This window comes from Macrosteles quadrilineatus, unplaced genomic scaffold (genome assembly GCF_028750875.1).
Source record: "Macrosteles quadrilineatus isolate MER2022 unplaced genomic scaffold, UCM_ALF_1.0 Scaffold_16__1_contigs__length_3527350, whole genome shotgun sequence".
Taxonomy (NCBI): domain Eukaryota; kingdom Metazoa; phylum Arthropoda; class Insecta; order Hemiptera; family Cicadellidae; genus Macrosteles; species Macrosteles quadrilineatus.
Window position 1 is genome coordinate 1,444,100 of NW_026542609.1, and position 18,164 is coordinate 1,462,263.

At 35.1% G+C, this 18,164-nt stretch overlaps 1 protein-coding gene across 8 annotated transcripts in view; it reads right to left on the bottom strand.

Annotated features, from left to right (window-relative positions):
* LOC129005104 (SH3 and multiple ankyrin repeat domains protein 3-like) overlaps positions 1-18,164 on the bottom strand; it is a 238,027-nt gene that overhangs the window by 13,270 nt on the left and 206,593 nt on the right. For 3 of the 8 annotated variants that reach the window (XM_054433901.1, XM_054433898.1, XM_054433899.1), the window contains 12 exons: positions 16,418-16,563; positions 13,647-13,820; positions 12,475-12,736; positions 9,138-9,347; positions 7,282-7,446; positions 6,626-6,667; positions 5,431-5,644; positions 4,770-4,971; positions 3,641-3,857; positions 2,127-2,213; positions 1,742-1,905; positions 703-789 (listed from right to left, as the gene is read on the bottom strand). In XM_054433901.1, the coding sequence (XP_054289876.1) occupies positions 703-789; positions 1,742-1,905; positions 2,127-2,213; positions 3,641-3,857; positions 4,770-4,971; positions 5,431-5,644; positions 6,626-6,667; positions 7,282-7,446; positions 9,138-9,347; positions 12,475-12,736; positions 13,647-13,820; positions 16,418-16,563 (1,970 nt within the window). The remainder of the gene's footprint in view (positions 1-702; positions 790-1,741; positions 1,906-2,126; positions 2,214-3,640; positions 3,858-4,769; positions 4,972-5,430; positions 5,645-6,625; positions 6,668-7,281; positions 7,447-9,137; positions 9,348-12,474; positions 12,737-13,646; positions 13,821-16,417; positions 16,564-18,164) is intronic. The other 5 variants (XM_054433903.1, XM_054433902.1, XM_054433907.1 and 2 more) reach the window with 3 other exon arrangements.

Sequence of the window (18,164 nt, forward strand, 5' to 3'; positions counted from 1 at the left end):
AGTGTTATCAACTAAAGTATATAACCTTTTAAAACACAATATTGATGCTTATCCGCAAGAAAAATTTAAGTCCTTGTTTTATAATTGGCTATTAGACAACCCTTCTTATAGCTTGGACGATTTGTTCAAATCTGGCCAAATAAATCTTTGATTGCATAACCCTGCTGCTAACCTGTTGCTTTATCAGGTCCTTATAGTGTTGTTTGTTTAGTCATGTGTACATATTTTAGTTATTATGCCCTATTGTTTTTTCAAAATATTGAAAGTGTTTTTGATTTTGTTTTGTTTGGCGATTGATGTATGATCATGATTTTAACTTTGTCGATGATCTAATGTATCCTTATGACAAATGAAGATTTTTATTATTATTATTATTATTCGTCTATTTGGTCTGATGATGATTGAGAGTCCAATTGAAATCTGTCACCACTTACCATCAATTATATATATTTACCGTCTTGTGAGTTAACAGTATTAGTGTAAATATATGTTTTAAGTGTTATTGGACGTATTTTTATTTACTTTCTGTAATCTTTTGTCTTATAAGAGTGGATTTGTATTTTAAAAACAAATAATTAAATTCTTTTAAGATTACTGCAAAGATAAGTACTTCTGCTTCCTTGATAGGAAAGTCATCAACTTGACAACAAGCTTACAAATTTAACTTTGTGTAAATAACTTTTAACTTTGTGGGCAAATTACCTTGCCCTTGCTGCGTTTCATCTCTGCCACAGATGCGTACACTCGAGGAGTGCGTGCAGGAGAAGACGGTTGTGAGTTTCCCCCTGCCTGTAATATTTAATTGGATTAGTCCGAGCCGGCCTATTTGGCCACAAAAGGTGTTTTAATAAATAAAGATTACAAATACACAAGTCAAAGGAAATAAGATGTTTACTAAAAAAATACTGAATTACGTAAATCGTTGTTACCCTCAGAAAATGACACATTTTTATTAGGAATCATTTTTAGTATTTTTAGTAGTATTTTAAAGTGGCAAGTTTATTACAATTTTTGGAATTCCGGGATGAAATAACACACATCTTTTTAAGCATAATTTATAAGAAATAGTTACAAATTTTTAATCCTGTTAGGCCTGCGGTTTAGCTCCTACGTTTTGTGCCAACGTTTGGTAAAATGGGCTTTTTGAAGCCCCTAAGTCACACGTGCATTATTTGTCAAAATACATCTAACAACCATCTATATACTCAATTCAACATTGGTTTCCCCTGTATCATCCCTTTTTCGCCTGTCATACTTGACCTATTTTTACAATTGAGGTGTCATGTCGTTGCAAAGGTAATGATCTAGTGGAGTTACGAATGGTAACCAAAACGCTAATTTCCTTTAGGTCATCGTCACCCTAGTGTTTAATTTCTTTCTAGACTTAAAGATCCAGTGATGCTGACCAACTTTCCATATAACAGCTTTAAATGTGAATTGTAATTTACCAACTCCTTCAGTATTATGTTTTAAGCATAGACAGATTGTAATCAAGACAAATAAAAATACATTTTAAACAGGAAACTTTTATTATGATTGTAACCTGATTCTTTTTATGGTCTAGATCCATAATCAACAAATTTAATTTGTTTGTTATAAATTAGTAGTTTTGTTCACCTAATAGCTATCTGCAACAAACATAATCTTTGAAAGCTAAAAATGTGTAGTATTTATGTGTAGTATTAGTGGTGCATGGGTTCCCTCGAACATTTTAATTTCCAACCCAATGAAGACACTCTACCTGGAAGTTAGAGGTAGTCATCATGTAAGGTGTCTGTCGTTGGAACAGAGACTCCAGTTCGGCAGCAGTGATGCGACTGGAGGTGGGTCGAGCTCTAATGGAAGCTGTCCTTGGCTGGACTTTGCCCGGATCTGTACTGTCTCCCGAGTTTGCCGCTTCCTCCTCTATAAGTAGTCGAATTGTGAGAACAAGTGTAAGGCGGATTACAATAATGTAAAAATATCAAGGACATAATAAATTTGATATGAAAACTTTGGTCATATAATATGGGAATTTGTTATAACACCTTAACCTTTATACTCTGATATGATATATAAAAAAACATTGGTTGATTTGATAAGTAAGCTAACAAATTGGTAGCTATTTATTAGATGATACAACTTACCAGCCACCATTGATTTCGCTCGAGCTCTCCCAACACTAAGGGTTGTCTTCGGATCCCGCCTAGGAGGTAACGGTGCTGGCGCTCGACCTGGAAACAACAATACATATTTAAAGTCGGGACCACATAAGTTTGCAGTTGAGGGAGGAGCCTATTTACCATAAGGGTTTGAATGAACCAATGAGAACCGTGCGGTGTTGCCAAATCTAATAATACCAGCTGATTTGAAAATATTGCTTAGTATATTTTATTAGTGCAATGTGGCAACGTTGCACTAGCCTTGTCTTGTGATTGGCTGCCACCAACTGCAAACTTACGTGGTCCCGACTCTAGTTCAAAAGACTTTTAACAATAAAAAAAAATTACTGGAACTTAATAATTTGTACTAAGTTTGTAGCTTACAATGACCACAATTGATGACCATTAACTTTGAATCTCTTGAAACTAAAACCAATTAAAATCCTGCATTACAAAATTTGGGTAACGTGAAACCTTTTTAGCTATCTCGTCAAGGCTACAAAAAAATACAGGTAATTCAATTATAATTGTATATTATGCTCCCTGGTGTGGATTAACGTCCGCACTAGTGAGTACTACGACTATCCGTAGTACTATCCTGATAATTAGACCAATTCGTAAATTACAAGGAAAAAAATGTGGTTCGGATTCCACTATAAACTGTAGGTCCCTTAGTTGCCATTAGCTGTATGGGCTATTAATTAACAGCTGTGTCTAAGGAACATGTCGGCCTTAGTCACTAACAAGACTACAAGATTGCGCCACTAATCCTACACTCATCCTTCACTCATATTTGGGTTAAAATACGCACATAGTGGCGTCCCCATCTTAAATAATTGATAATTGATACACATAACTTATAGACTTATAAATTTATAAATTAAATAAAAACTGCAGACAATATCATAAATATGAATATTAGATCAATTAAAACATTTAGTGCTTGTCATTTTTTTATTTAATAAATATCAATATGAAACTGTAAAGTACGCTGTACCATTATTATACTCCAATCACAAAATTTAGAGGAAGAAATCTATCCCCTCCACGTCTTGATTCTACATATAAAACATAGCTCAACAGCTGAAATTGCTCAAAACGTCAATCAGCTGTAACGTAAGCAGATAAAAGTGGTGGGGGAACCTCCTCTTAAACCGCCTAAATATTGTGAACAGACTAGTATAAACAATAACTATTGCAGTTCAGAATAAAAATCACAAGTTTTATCCAGTGTTAGAGGTGATCTGTTTGGTCCATTGCGACCGGCTTGACTGAAAACTGGTATAAACAATAATAATACAAAAAATGACAACAGGTCCAAAATTAAAACTTAAAAAATCTTTAATTTCAAATCTTTTGAATTTCGAAACTCCCTGATAAATTCTCAAAACCAAAACTTTTCTAAAGTTTTGATCGGTTTGAGAATTGAGATTAGGTTTCAACACATCACAATTGACCACAAGAAGAGATGTTACATAGCTTACAGCATATATACTGACCGAGCGTAGGGAAGTTATTGTTGAGTTTGCGTGGCAGTGTTTGATACTGGCGTGGGGTGGGTTGGTTCTCCTGGCCGGCAGTCAGCCCGGCAGCGGCGCTCTTAGAGCTCGGCAGTGCACCGGACGACACGACAGTGAGCGACACCAGGTCTCCAGACTTGCGGATCAAATCCACTACATGCTCGTGAGACGCGGCACTCACGTCTTCACCGTTGATCTGTGACAAAGATTTGGGGAAGTTATTTTATGGGGTAGCTGCTTGGTCATAGTATTTATTACTTTCACTACCAATTAAGATAGTAAGTAGGTTTATTCTAAGTTCTAACCCAAATTTGAGCGAAAGATGGGTGTAGAAAGGAGTTAGATGCATTGTTTAGCTTTATTGACTCAACTTTTTCCTTAGCCAGGATAACTTATTTTAAGTTTTTTTTTTTAATAGCCTATGATTTGGAATCATCAAAAATCTTACTTTTATCAGGATAGAAATGGATAGAAATTTCTGATTATAGTCGGTGTGATGGAACCTGTCTCCTGACCCTCTCTGTCTACCTGGGACCACCCTTGGACTGGCCTGGGACTTAAACCATTGACCAGTCCCCAGGTAGATGGAGCGTCAGGAGACTGGTTCCATCATACAGACTATACCAGGTGAGCATCTAAAACCCATCAGCTACTCAGCTATAGGTAAAATACAACTAGAGGTAGTGCTGGCACGACAACTCTGCTAGAAAATCTAGAAGCTGAAACATTTTGTTGTGTTGGTACCAGCTAGGAAAATCGACTCATCGGCTCATGCCTTTATGGATGTTATAATGTTCGAATGTACTCAGTAAATGTACTTTATACCTTAGTACTAATAGCGACCAAGGTCTCGCAATTTTGCCATTAAATGCTACCAAACCAATTGTATTTCTTGCTCACTGCACTGGACAGTGAATTTAGTTTATGGCAATCCCATTTTTGGAATAAATGCATCACATTTATGTCCACATCTTTGAAAAGTGTAGTGATTAATCCGACATTTAGTTTGCAACAGTAACTTTATTTGAGGGTAAAAGTCAAACCCTGGTCCTCGTAAACTTTTTACAATATTTATTTAGAGTGTAGGGCTATGGATGTGAATAACTACCGCTAGCAAGTAGTCGTTCTTCCGTAGGCCAGCCATGTCCGCGACACCTCCTTTGTCCACATCATCCAGGTACTGAAGTGCCGGATACCTCGCGGACGGCGTCAACTCCATGAGGGGTGATGTTGCCTTGGCGCCGCGCAAGACAAACCCAAACCCTCGCCTTGCACGGTGCAACACCACAGTGCGTGGTTCCGCTGGTAACCTGTTATGTTGATAAGAGACCACAAGACAGTTAGAATACTACAACATAATTTGAATAACATCCTTAAACTATTTATGTGCTAAGTACTGTGTCAAACAAAATTGCGTAAAGCGCTATACTAGCACTAAAACATTTAACTCATGTAAAGTAATGCCAGTAGTTAAAAAGACATTGCTTGCTTGAGACCAACCGCATGCTCTAACGTATCAGTAAGACTTGCCTGCTTATGCTGAAATCATATTACAGCCTGTCTGCACATACCAGTATTCTATGGAGACTGGCCGCAAAGGTTTATCTTAATCTTATTTTTTCTTAAATATATCAAAAATTTTATATGTAAAATTAAAATTACATTATTCGAGATCAGGTCCTGTAATAACTATCAGTAGGATGAATTCTCCAAAAAATGGTTTAGGTTACATACAAAATATCTTAAATTACGTCGGGACAAAAACTTACTGTTTTTTATGCCTCGGGGCAGTGGCAAAGTGTTTGAGTGAGGTAGCGTTGGACTCCCTGCGTCCGACTACACGGCGATGTACAGGCAGTTGAGGCGGGGGTACTAAACCCCCCCGTAGTCGCACCTCCTGTACACAGTGGGGAGGGAATAGCCCCGTTTCCCCCCCGTTGCGGTGCGTGCCTTCCAACAGTCCACAGTCCGTAGTCCCAGTCACTGTAACAGACAGAGGTAACTGTCAAATTCATATACTAATTATGTGACAGAGAAAACTATTAAAAAGTAAAATAAATAAAGAAGTATGCTTAATTATTGCATGAAATATAACATTTCAAATATTTTACAAAAGAGGAATTTGTGAAAATTTGCCATTTATTTTTTAATAATTGTCAACACTAATGCCATTTTGTAAAGCAAGTGCTCCAAACCATAAATATTTTTGTCCTAGGGGTTGACCCTGTCCCTCCCACATTTCCGAGACGAGATACTAACCACAGCATCATATATAAGGAACTACAGTAGACTCGACTATCCACAATATATCCACAAATATATCCACAATATATCCACAAATATAACCACAATATATCCACAAATATATCCACAATATATCCATATATATCCATATATCCACGATATATTCACTAACCACGATCACAAAAAAATAAAATAAAGAATAGGAATAAGCAAGGAAAAGAGTAAGGTAATGGTAATCAGAATAAATTTATAGTTGGAGCGTTCATTGATGATGTTTAAGAATGATATTTTTGATGGTTATAAGAGTAAAAGATGGGGTGAAGTTAGAAATGGAGGGATCAGAAGAGGGGTTAACTTAGTGGAAGAAAGCTAAAAAAGAGAGAAGAGAAAAAAAGCAAGACTAAGGTGGTTTGGGGATGTAAGGAAAATGCAGTAAGACTTAGTAAAATGGAATTGATAGTAAAATTGGGAAGAAGTCAGAGAGAGTGGAACCTATATACTTTTTCTGTTGCAGAAAATGTTTATGTTAAAGCATTGAGTGCAAGCATATATCTCAATCATTAGGTCCTTTCGAGTTGCATGCCTTTCTCTACTTCTACTTAAAGCCTAATTTTATTCCCATTTATTGCCTGGGAAAAAAACTTTCAGAATCATTCAGTGCAATCATTAAATATATCTGTTATTGATTGCAATTCACATGCAAGATAAACTCAAACTCACACATTAATTCTAGTCTCCACTTCTTTGATAGAGTTGAAAAACCTGAGACATATTCTTAGTGTTAAAAAGTAACTGAAAAACCGTAGTTAAATTAAACCAAAAAGAAACGCATAGTTTGAACTTGGAGGTACAAAAATAGATCAGATATTTTTTTACTATGACAGGGGAATGACTCCAGCTATTTTACAAAACCATAATTTTTTAATTTATTTAAAAAAAGCTAAATAAAGATATTTTTGTTGGTACTTGAATTGATTAAATTTCAAACTCTCTAGGATTATTATATTGAAATGTAAACATGGAAATCTACAGTTAAGTTCTTTAAATTTACTAAAAAAATATTTTAATAATGTGGTAAGAGAATTTTTTTCATTATTGTAAAATAAAGTCAATCTTATTAAAACACATTTGATATGGCTATGCAAAATTTTATATATTTACCAAACTGTGACTTATCTTTGCCGCATTAGGCTTTGCAATATGATTTTGAATTGCATCCCCATAAATGTAAATACCCTTTCCAAACTAAATTCATTTCAAATCATAAATAATGTAGATTGAAAAATAAACAAACAGCTGGTAATTGCATCAAACAGCTGTTTCATTTAGATAAATAATGTAAACTTTGAAATCATGGTGTTATAATCAATAAGTACCATCAAGTATGTCTCCTTGGGAGAGCCGTAGATGGCCAGGCTGGCTCGAACTGTAGTTCTCTACGCAGACAACGCTAGTGCCCGGCAGCGTAAGTGAATCACTATTGGCTGTCCCCACGCCTGAGCTGTCGCTGATGATGTCACTGGTGTCACACAGACTTTTGTCTGAAACAAGAATACATCTGTCAAAGTTAAGGATTCGCGATGTACAAATGGTAACTAAACTATGTATAAAAGAGTGGAGAGAGAGTTGGCCTAGTGGTAGAGTGAGGGGCTTCGGTCCTTGAGGTTCCGGGTTCAAATCCCGCGAATCAGCCACAACCTCTACATGCCTGAAGTAATTTGAAAAAATATCCCGGGCCAGACCCTAGCGTCCTAGGACAAAAAAATAAATAAAGCAACGAAACACTATGTATACAAGAACCGTTTTGTGATTACCTGTTCGTGATCAATGCTGATCTTGACTGTGATTTTAATTTTAATTACCATAGGATGATTAGAATAATATTCATTTGATGTTTAACCTCTACAACCAATCAGTGTCACTCAAAATTAGTAACATTGGTAATATAACTAACTGCATAGCTAGTGGCTAATATAAGATGAAGAATATAGAGTAACACTTGAACTAAATCAATAATTAATTACCTTAAAAATTAGTTTTTTTCAGTAGAACAATCATAACCGGTTAATTATTTTACCAACTTAAAACAAACAGGGAATTGGGACACTGCTTTATCAGCAGTCCTAATCTTTACAGTAGAAACTATTTCATTAGTTAAGATTTGATGGAAAAGCCAAGTGATTCATTGATGTTTAAGAAAAAAGGAAAGAGTTCAACTATTTTTTTTTAGAAAATTAGAGTTCAAGGATTCATAGGTAGATACATAAAAAAAACCTTCACACAAGATGGGACTGATATTTTGCTTGTTCAGAGTGTAGCTTTTCCACTGACTGATTTCACAAGCTCCACTCTGAAGAGGTCCTAAACTAGGAAAATGTGTTACCTTGAATGTGAAAAAAAATCCTTTTGCAATCTGAGTACAGTAGAAAATCTATAGTTCGAGGGAGTAAATGGAGCTTAATATACAGGAAAGTAAAAACACAAGTCTTATATAGAAATCACCCAAATTTATTAAATACTAAAAAGTTTAACAATTTCACTGTTCATTACTTAAGTCTCAAGTCAACAATAAATGACAAATTAATGTTCAATAGTAACCATTAAATATCACTTGACAAAATAGCACAGCCCGTGTCAAACTACAAGGAGTGCCGAACTATCGAGTGTCGAACTATCGGAAGGTTCAATAGGGTAACTGTATTTCAATAAGGTTTCCACAAGATAATGGCTGAGATTCAACAAAAAAGAGTTAATTTCCTATTAGACCTGTAGGTAGTAAACCCATATCAAAATAAACTTCGTTAATTTTCCAAAATTCTGAATATCCTTTAATTACATTCCACTAAACTGAATTAAAAAATAGCTGGTTATTTTGTGTCACTCTAGATTGTAGATGAATCCCACAACCATGAGCAGTTTTTGATTTGTTTTTTTTTCATGGCTGTAGACAAACAGGGTGGCAAATGTGTGTGAGTATGTGATTCACACAAATAGTAGCCAACATAATTTGTGTTTGAACAGAACAGATCCAAAATAGATTAAGTCAACTGTAGTAAAATTGCATCTAATTGCTCACTCACCTACCAAATATCACGTTAACTAAGTAAAAACACCCATAGGTTAATTAATCACACATATTTAAGCCACAGTTTAGAATAACATGCAAAATAAATTCCTAACCTAAAACCTAGTGCTTTAGTGCATGCGGCGGTGGCGTGGCAGATGAACATACCTGTAATATAACTGGCAGTGTCTTCTGTCGTCGTGGTCTTGGCGGAGCCCGAGGAAGTCTCGCTGAGGCTGGACGACGCTGAGCTGAAGGGGGGGAAAGAACGGGCAGAGAGTGAAGGTGAGGGAGGGGGTAGGGGTACAATGGTGTGGGAGATAGAGGGCAACATGCTCCGTCGTCTGGGGTTGTAGCGAGGGAGCTCTCGGAAAGGGACTGCACACAAACAACAGGGATGAAATGTTAGGCGAGAAAACTAATGTGGTGTGAACACAAAATCTGTTAGTGATCAGAAAATAAAAAAATGAAATTATCAGGTTGAAACACAAGTTGATCAAATGATTTGATAATCAAGAATTTGAGCCATTCTCTTGGAATAAAAAAAAAAAAAAAAACTGATGTTAAACACAGAAATGGAAACACATGAGTGTATCAGGCGCAAAAACAAAATATGATCAGGTGAAAAACAGAATGAATGAGACACAAAGGAATCTTGTGATGGAATGAAACAGGATATGAGTGATAAGAGATATCAGGCCCCAACGCAGGCATTATCATTTGTCAGAGTATATTGTTGGAATGTGGTATATTTAGACAATGCTGATTGTTAACTTCATTTACAATAATACAAGAAGGTAAAGAACCAACAGTGTTAAGTCTTTGTCCAAACTGAACAGTATATTGGTTTAATTTAACATGTTCACTTTCTTTTTACAAATTATAATGAAATATGAGCTAACAATTGCACAAAAACTAACTTTACAACTGTGAAAATGCTCCTTAAAAATATTCAAACGAGACAGAGTCTGAAGAAAGAATAAAACTCCCAACACCGAAACACCATGCTTCCGAATCTAAAACAATACTTCAACCATTGATTTGCAACTTACGAACTTTACAAAACAACACAAAATCAAATTAAAGTTCTAACGATGTAACCCTTAATTTTTCTTTAGCTCTGTATCTTACTTTCCTTTGAGATTCCTCAAATTGACACATTAAAATATGAGTCACGGTGATGAACTTGAGAAAATGTTCAGCGGCAGCAGTTAAGCTTTTAGGTGGAAGCATTAAGTTGTGAGTTTTTTATAAATGCTTATGTACATGCAGTGATTTTGAGGATGAAGAAAAGACATGATAATGAGATAATGTGTGAAAGGTAAGGGAAAGAGGAAGGTAAGGGAAAAGGAAGGAAACCGCCACCACCAGCATCATACGAAGCAAAGAGTGCGTGTAACATACTGTATAGTCTATGTACAGATGGCACTACAATCATGGTTTGGTATGATTGGTATACTACAGCAAAGAATAACTTTTCTAAATGACTCAGAAATGATTGTTATAAACTTGTTTGAGGATGTAAGAATGATAAGAATAGGATTCAAGAGCAGTAATGCCACCCGCATACTGTACTTACCTTTAGATTATACAAAAACGTTAACTAATATTAAATAGGATTGAGTTACGTATTAAGGTCATTCTAGCTTTACAAACATTACGTTTTAAACAACAGGGATTATGTTCTTAGTTAGTCATTATACTTATTTTTATCATGTTTTTTTTCTAATCTAAAGCACACAAAATTTTATGAAAAAGTTTCTGTTGGACAAACTAAAGAATACACACCAATAAGATCAACTTCCATCTGTGTAGAGTTTATTTTTGATTGGGCTATATCGTTAAAATATGCCACATACACGTGAACTTCTTTTGGGTTGAATACAAGATGTGGTCAAAATGGGTTTTGAGTCATCAATCTACGGTTTGTCTTCGGGGTGGGGAGAGAATGTGTAGAGTTTAGAACCCTTGGTAATATAATGGATTAGATCTGAAGGTCTACCGCACTTATGTTACTAGTAAATTCAAAGAACTATCTTACAGTACAGTAGAGCGGCGGTCATCCAAAACATAGGTTAACCGAAATTGCCACTTAAGACGGTTTGTCTCTGACGTTTAGCAAAGAGCAGCAACAATTTTTAATTATATTTGTTAAATTCTGTTCACTTAATAATTGCAACTGAAGATTTTGTTATACAGTAGACACGTTGGGAACATTGAAAGTTCCAGATTATTGGATGTCTTCTAAAACCTGCAATTATTGCAAGACTAGGGAAATAAAGAGTCCAACCAACAACTGAACAATCACTCCAATCCAAACATCTGCTGATTGCGTAAAATGACTTAAAACAGCATACAAAATTACGAACAGACCTTTAGATGCCAGGTTAATGAAAGTGCCGGATCGTCCGATACCAGTTTAGCTGGCTTTTATATGACATCCGATATATCAGCTGTTAGTGCTTGAAGAAATAAAAGCCTAGGAGTCTAGCAAGACAATACAAGAAGACTTTATTATAGAAACTGTTCACAAGGCTTTTTTGTGACATGTTTCTTAAATACTTTTTATTCTATTGTTCAAACTCTTCAAAAGATTCTAGTATGATTCAATGACATTAGTTATGTTTGATTTAGGAGATTTACAAGAGATAAGGGGATCAATGATAGTTTTATTAAACCTCACTGAATGGATCCCTGAATATATTTACATTAAAAATCAGAGTGATTATGAGCGGTAAAAAAATGTCTGAAGATATTCTTTTTTCTACACACCATCTCCCTTCCTTAATTTTGGATTCACATTTCCACACATGCATATTTTAGCAAAGCAAATATTTTTTCACAAGCTTTCATGCATAAGTAACACATAACATTTACATATCAAGCGTGTAAACAATGAGACAAAGAGATAAACGTTAAAACAAGTTTCAAATATAGAGGACAGATTTTGAAATATGCTTCAAGAACGATTTTATATCTTTGATTATCATTCCTGCATTGATTATAAAATGTAGATGAATTTTTTTTAATGTACAAAAGGTAAACCAAGTTTAAAAAACGTTGTATTTTTGTTGAAAAAATATTACTTTGGTTGTTATAGCATTGTTGTAGGCAACAAGAAACAAGAAATATAATCAGGGGTGTCCATAAAACTTTGCTGAGCTAAATAAAATTCGGAAATGTAGAATTATTTGATTACTTGATTATTATTATTTCTTCCTCACTCAACAACAAAAGAACTAAATTTGATTAAATGCTAAATTAAACAACAAATTATTAACTTAAAAAGTTTGCAAACAAAATTGATTCTTTTGTTTCACGAATTGGATTGGGACTTAAAATTACAGATATACACTTGTCCATTCAAAAGTTTGACTTACTAAAATTTATAGGCATAATTTATGGATATACAGTAAAAACTACGCAATAATACTACAAGTGTCTAAAAACAGTTTGACAACTACCAGAAAGCACAGAGGACAAAACAGCTGATAGGTTCACTCACCGACATTCTCAGGCCTATGCGCTTGTATTACGTCGGCCAGGTCGAGATTGCCTGCAATGACGGCGACCTGGTACGGTGTTTGGTTTGCGTAGTTGAGCGCGTCGTGCTGACAGCCTCGGAACAACAGCACTCGAGCGCAAGACTCCTGGCCGTTGACTGCGCACACGTGCAGCGGAGTGTTTCCGGATGCGTTCCTAGCGTTCATGTCAGCTCCGTAGTACAACAGGTGTTCTAGATGCTGCACTAATCCGTTCCTGCACGCCTGGACAAGAATAAAGAATAATTATATAAAGTTTCATTTTATTTTAACCAGGCTCTAGCATGGTATTGTTTTTTAAATTTCTTTTTGCTATTCCTAAAGGTTGCACCATTATCATTCAGATTAAATCCATTAGTGATTCACGGGATTTAAACCCAAGACCACGAGGACAGAAGCCCTGCACTCAACCACTGGACCAGCTCACTCCCCTAATTATAGAGTAAAAATAATCTGGGCTGTAAGAAAAAATGTTTGTTCATAACTTTTTACATATTACAAAATGTCCCTGAAGGTAGAATACTAGCTAGAAGGCCTAAAACAAGATGGTGGGTCAAAGTTCAGAGGGATATTAGAAAGTCGGATTTTAACTTTGACTATTAATGATTCTAATAAGGAGGATGCTAATAATCAAACCTAATGAAGAATCTGATAAAAAAATAGGGCATTTGCCAGGAATTATTAAGGAAATTGACAGGAAAGCAGACTTACCTTTAAACAAGTCCATAGAGACACATAAAACATCACAAAAGTAAAAGTAGAAATTTTCGTAGTCACTGACTGTTATAAGTGTGGTATATTGTAATTGCTCATTACTCTATGTTGTTCCTTTTAGCGAATTTCCCATATAGGGAAATTACGTACGTGATGGTGAGGGGGGAGAGCGGGAGAGGACGACCAATGGAATAGACACTTTTTGCACTAGACAAAAGTGACTTTTGCTAGACACGACTTAAGTGACTTTTGCTAGACACGACTTAAGTGACTTTTGCTAGACACGACTTAAGTGTACCATTGAATGTTTCCTCTATATTTTACTTCTCTGTGCAGTGACTAAATTCAACTACAATTTATATTCTCACTCTGGCTAACTCTTTGGCATGTGCATGGAATGTCTAGTTCTGTACGGATATACCTGGTGGACCTCCTGCCAGCCCTGTAGGTCCTGGGCCCCGATGACTGCTCTGTTATGCAGTAGAGTCTCGCATAGTAGTGGGTCCACACTATGAGTGATAGCTACATACAATGGCGTCAGACCCTTGCAGTCCCTGTAGTTCGGACTAGCCCCTAACTCCAATAGGGTCGTCACCTAAACAACATATCAGACTTGAGCCAGATAGTCCACAAGTAACTTGGTTAAAATGATTTTTGTTAGGATAGCAGACTTGGAACTAAATGAGGAAAAAACCAAAATAATAAAGTTTGGACGACATCCCATCAATAGAGGAACCAATTTCAATATAGCCAACTACTTAATTGAACCAGTAGAAAGCTTTAAATACTTAGTAGTTACTGTAAATAGCTTTAACATAGAAGATACAGAAATATTAAGTAAATTAGCAAATGCCAATAAATGTTTAGGTGCATGTATGAAGCTCCTGTCATCAAAACTCCTATCATCTGATACAAAAATAAGAATATATAAAACCATTATTCAACCAGTATTATTGTATGGAAGCGAGACCTGGGTCATATCCAAGAGAAATGAAGGACGCTTGATTGTTTTTGAAAACAAGGTCCTAAGAAAAATATTTGGCCCAGTAAACGAAGAAGGAGAATGGCGGATTAGAAAAAACAAAGAGCTACGAGCGTTATACCAGGACCCTGATATAATAGCTTTGATAAAGGCAAAAAGATTAGGTTGGCTAGGTCATGTATTGCGAAGGGAAGAAGGAACAAGACTGAAGGAAGTATGTTCTGCTGTACCAACTGGAAAGCGTCCACTGGGTAGACCAAAAATGAGATGGTATGACCAAGTTAAGAGAGATGTGAGTCAGTGTGGAGGGACAGTGGAGATGGCAGCGGACAGAGAAGCGTGGAAGAGGCTGATCTACGAGGCAAAGAATCGACTGCGATTTGTAGCGCCCCAGCAGTAAGTAAGTAAGTAAGCAGACTTACCAGAATGGAGAACAGTGTTCTCCGGCACAAGAAACACAATAGCAGTTTACGCAATGTGTAAAGATAGTCTTTACGACACAAGTAGAAATTCAAGGCACAAGCCTTTGTTGAAGTATATGGAACAACATCAAATTTTAACCTCAAAAAAATTTTACATCTTCAAAAAGATGCAATAAGATCAATGCTTAAATTGGATTTTGATGCACACTGTAAAAACATTTTATTGGATTGGGTATCATGACAGTTTATACCCTTTATATTTCCAAATTGTTCTTCATGTTAAACGTAATATTTCAACATTTACTAGAAACGTCGATAATCATAATTACAACACAAGAAACCGATATAATTTCCAAATTAATAAGCATAAAAAATAAATATTTAAACAAAAACCATCATACATTGGAATAAAATTTTTTAATCAATTACCAATAAAAATAAAAAATGAAACAGATGACAACAGATTTAAAAACGCTCTAAAATTACATTTGACACAAAATGCTCTCTATAAATTCAAAGATTTCTGGGCTAAGCAATAACAGCATTGACTTAAAATGTTTTAGTCCTATTGCTGTTTCACTGAACTATATTTTTGTTTTTTGTTTTCACTGAAGTATACTTTTGTTTTATACCTACTTGAGAGATGACTGTATTGTTTTGTTCTTGTGTATTGTATTTGTCTTTTATTTGTGTTTATATTTTATGTAACGATGAATTTGGCACCATTCTTGTATATACAATATATACTAATGAATAAAGATGTTTTGAATTGAATTGAAAAAGCTTATACAAGTTGATTACACTTTACCCAAGACAGTTTTGTTTAAGAACTATCTGACATTTTCTAAATCTTTCAATAAACCTTTCTCCAGCGTTTGGTTGAAAATCATTTATTTCACTTTAGGAGAGAATATGTGTGTTTCCGGCAAAAGTTGGCGGATCAAAAATTGGATTTGTCCGTTACCAACTGTTAAGATGGCGTTTTAAGCATTACAATTTTACTTCTTTGCCCTCAATCCTTGAACTCCACTGGCCTTTACTAGTGCTGTAAAGTGAATCTTTTTGATTTAAAAAAATAAATTAAAAAGGCTTATAAAAAATTGTCATTGGTAAAATACTTTTTACCACAATAGACATGAAGAAGTATGTACATTGTTTCTGTACTTTATGGAGACAGAAAACTGTTTTTACAGAGAGAAGCTGGTAAAGTCAGCTGGGATGTGGAAAATTTACTGATCACTTGCACATGGTACTTAATGGTTCAAAAAGGTGCGATATGAGTTTCTTCAGTAGGCTCTTAACGAAGGTACACATTGTTGTGGTTGTATTTAGAGTTGTGTGTGTTTTACTCGCACTGTATATTTGTTGCTGGTAGTGTGGTGTTCAAAACAATTCTTGTGATAAATCTATTTCAACTATACAAAACTATAAAAACAACAATAAAAAATCTACTATAATGGTACTCGCATGAAAGCTCAGCAAACCTTTTACAAGAAATAATGCTGGTTTCTTTTTATAATCATCCAATTTTATTTTTTTTTTTTCAAACTAGGTTGTTTGCTACCGAACTATTTCTCTACTCTTTCACCCCTCAACTATACTGCATCTATTTCAAATTTCTATTTCAAACGTTAGTTTTAGCGTCATTAGCCGTCCTAAATGGTGTTAGGTTACAAAAACAAGTTATTCATTGATGCCTTCAATTAACATGACGTTTTCAGTAATTTTAATAGCACTGTCTCCCATAAGACCAATGTGAACGGTGTATGTAGAATTGAGTAAACATACCGCCTCCAGGCTGTTGTGTTCGACAGCACGATGGACTGCGGTTGATCCATCCTTGCTGCGAAAGTCCAGAAGAGCACCTCCGTTCACCAACGCCTTCAGCACGTTAGTCGGCTTGCGAACGCCCGTCGCCATCGTCAGGGGAGTCTCTGTATGAACAGGCACAGCTGGTGTTTATTTCTATGGAGAAGGCATTAGGAAATTCGCATGGGCGCCCACCGGGGGTGTGCAAGGGGGTGCGCTTGCACCCCCTGGCTAAAAAAATAAGAAATAAATTTAATACCCAAAATGTTCTGTAATCATTTTTATTAATCAAAAGTGGGTTTAAGAAATGTACAAAAGTATGTTCATAATGGTCATTAAAAAAAAAATAATTAAATTTATGTTTAAATCAAATAAGTATTTGATTACAAAGTAGTTGGTCACAGAAGTACTATTCTTTTATACTAAAACAAAACTATCCAGAAAACAAAACTTTTAACTTTCTTGGCTGTTATCTAGGCTTTATTCAACTGTAATTTTTTTTTTATTGTTTTGCTTGTGGAATTAACTATATAAATTTTACATAATAACTTCAAAAAAGCTTATTAATTTTTTAATTTGTGCATAAAAAAACAATGATTTACCCTCCTTGATGCACAATACACTATTTTGTTTTGGTTGGTTCAATGTATTACCAAATAGCGTAAAAATATGTTTTAAATATTATACTAGTGTCCCTGTTGCTCGAATTCGAGCAATTGCTAAGTAGGCGTTATTTGAAAACGAATAACAGTCATAATTTCTGATGACTTTAAAAGATTCGACTCAAAGGTTATGGAGATACTCAAGATGTACATAACAGATCAATATAATCAACATTTCATGTAAATATCTTATCATTGTTCAAAAGCTGATCTTGTTTTTTTGTGCTTTCTACTAATGGCCTTACTCATAGCCGCATTAGGTTGTCCATAATAACGAAAAAAAAAAACATTATTTCTATTTCTTCTCCTTGGTGGTGTTCTATGACTTTCCTATGTTTCCTTAAGTTTGCCAATCGGCTCTTTCAATGAGTGGATTACTAAGAAATTCAGCACAGTGTTAATTCAGTTTTCTTTTTAGTATATCTATCTATACAGGCAATATTACTAAAATACACCTACCACGTCGCTTTTTTCCCATTGTAATATTTAAACACCAACCCAAATTCAAATAGTAAATTATATTTTTTTCAACCATAAGACAATGTGTCCAGTTAAATTAGCAAACTTATTGAATTTTTAAAATTAACATAGTTCTTCTCACTTTTAATTTCTGACAACAGCTGGAGTTTTTATTACAATGTTTGTTTACCTTGTTAATCTTATGGAGAAATATGAAACTTTAAAGGGCCCCAGGGTCTTTTTCACTGTATATTTACCTAAAAAGAATGTTTCCTGCACAACTTCACGTTACGCTCTTTCTAATGAGACCAAAAACATGTCAATCGGTTCAGTAGTTTCGGAGGAGTAATTGTCACAAATATCCTGCTTGCGTATTAAATAAGTAATATAGATTTTCCTAAGTTTTTCCGGGGAAGGCCCTGGACCCCCAGCACCCTCCTGTTTCAAATCCTGAGGGCGCCCATGGGAAATTGTACTACATTGTTTGACATTAGTTAATTAATTTATGGAGTTTTTGGTGTAATAAAAAATAAGTAGTATGTACAGTTAGTTTTCAATAAAAAAACTTCCATGATATCTCACCTATACTACAGTAATGGACAAAG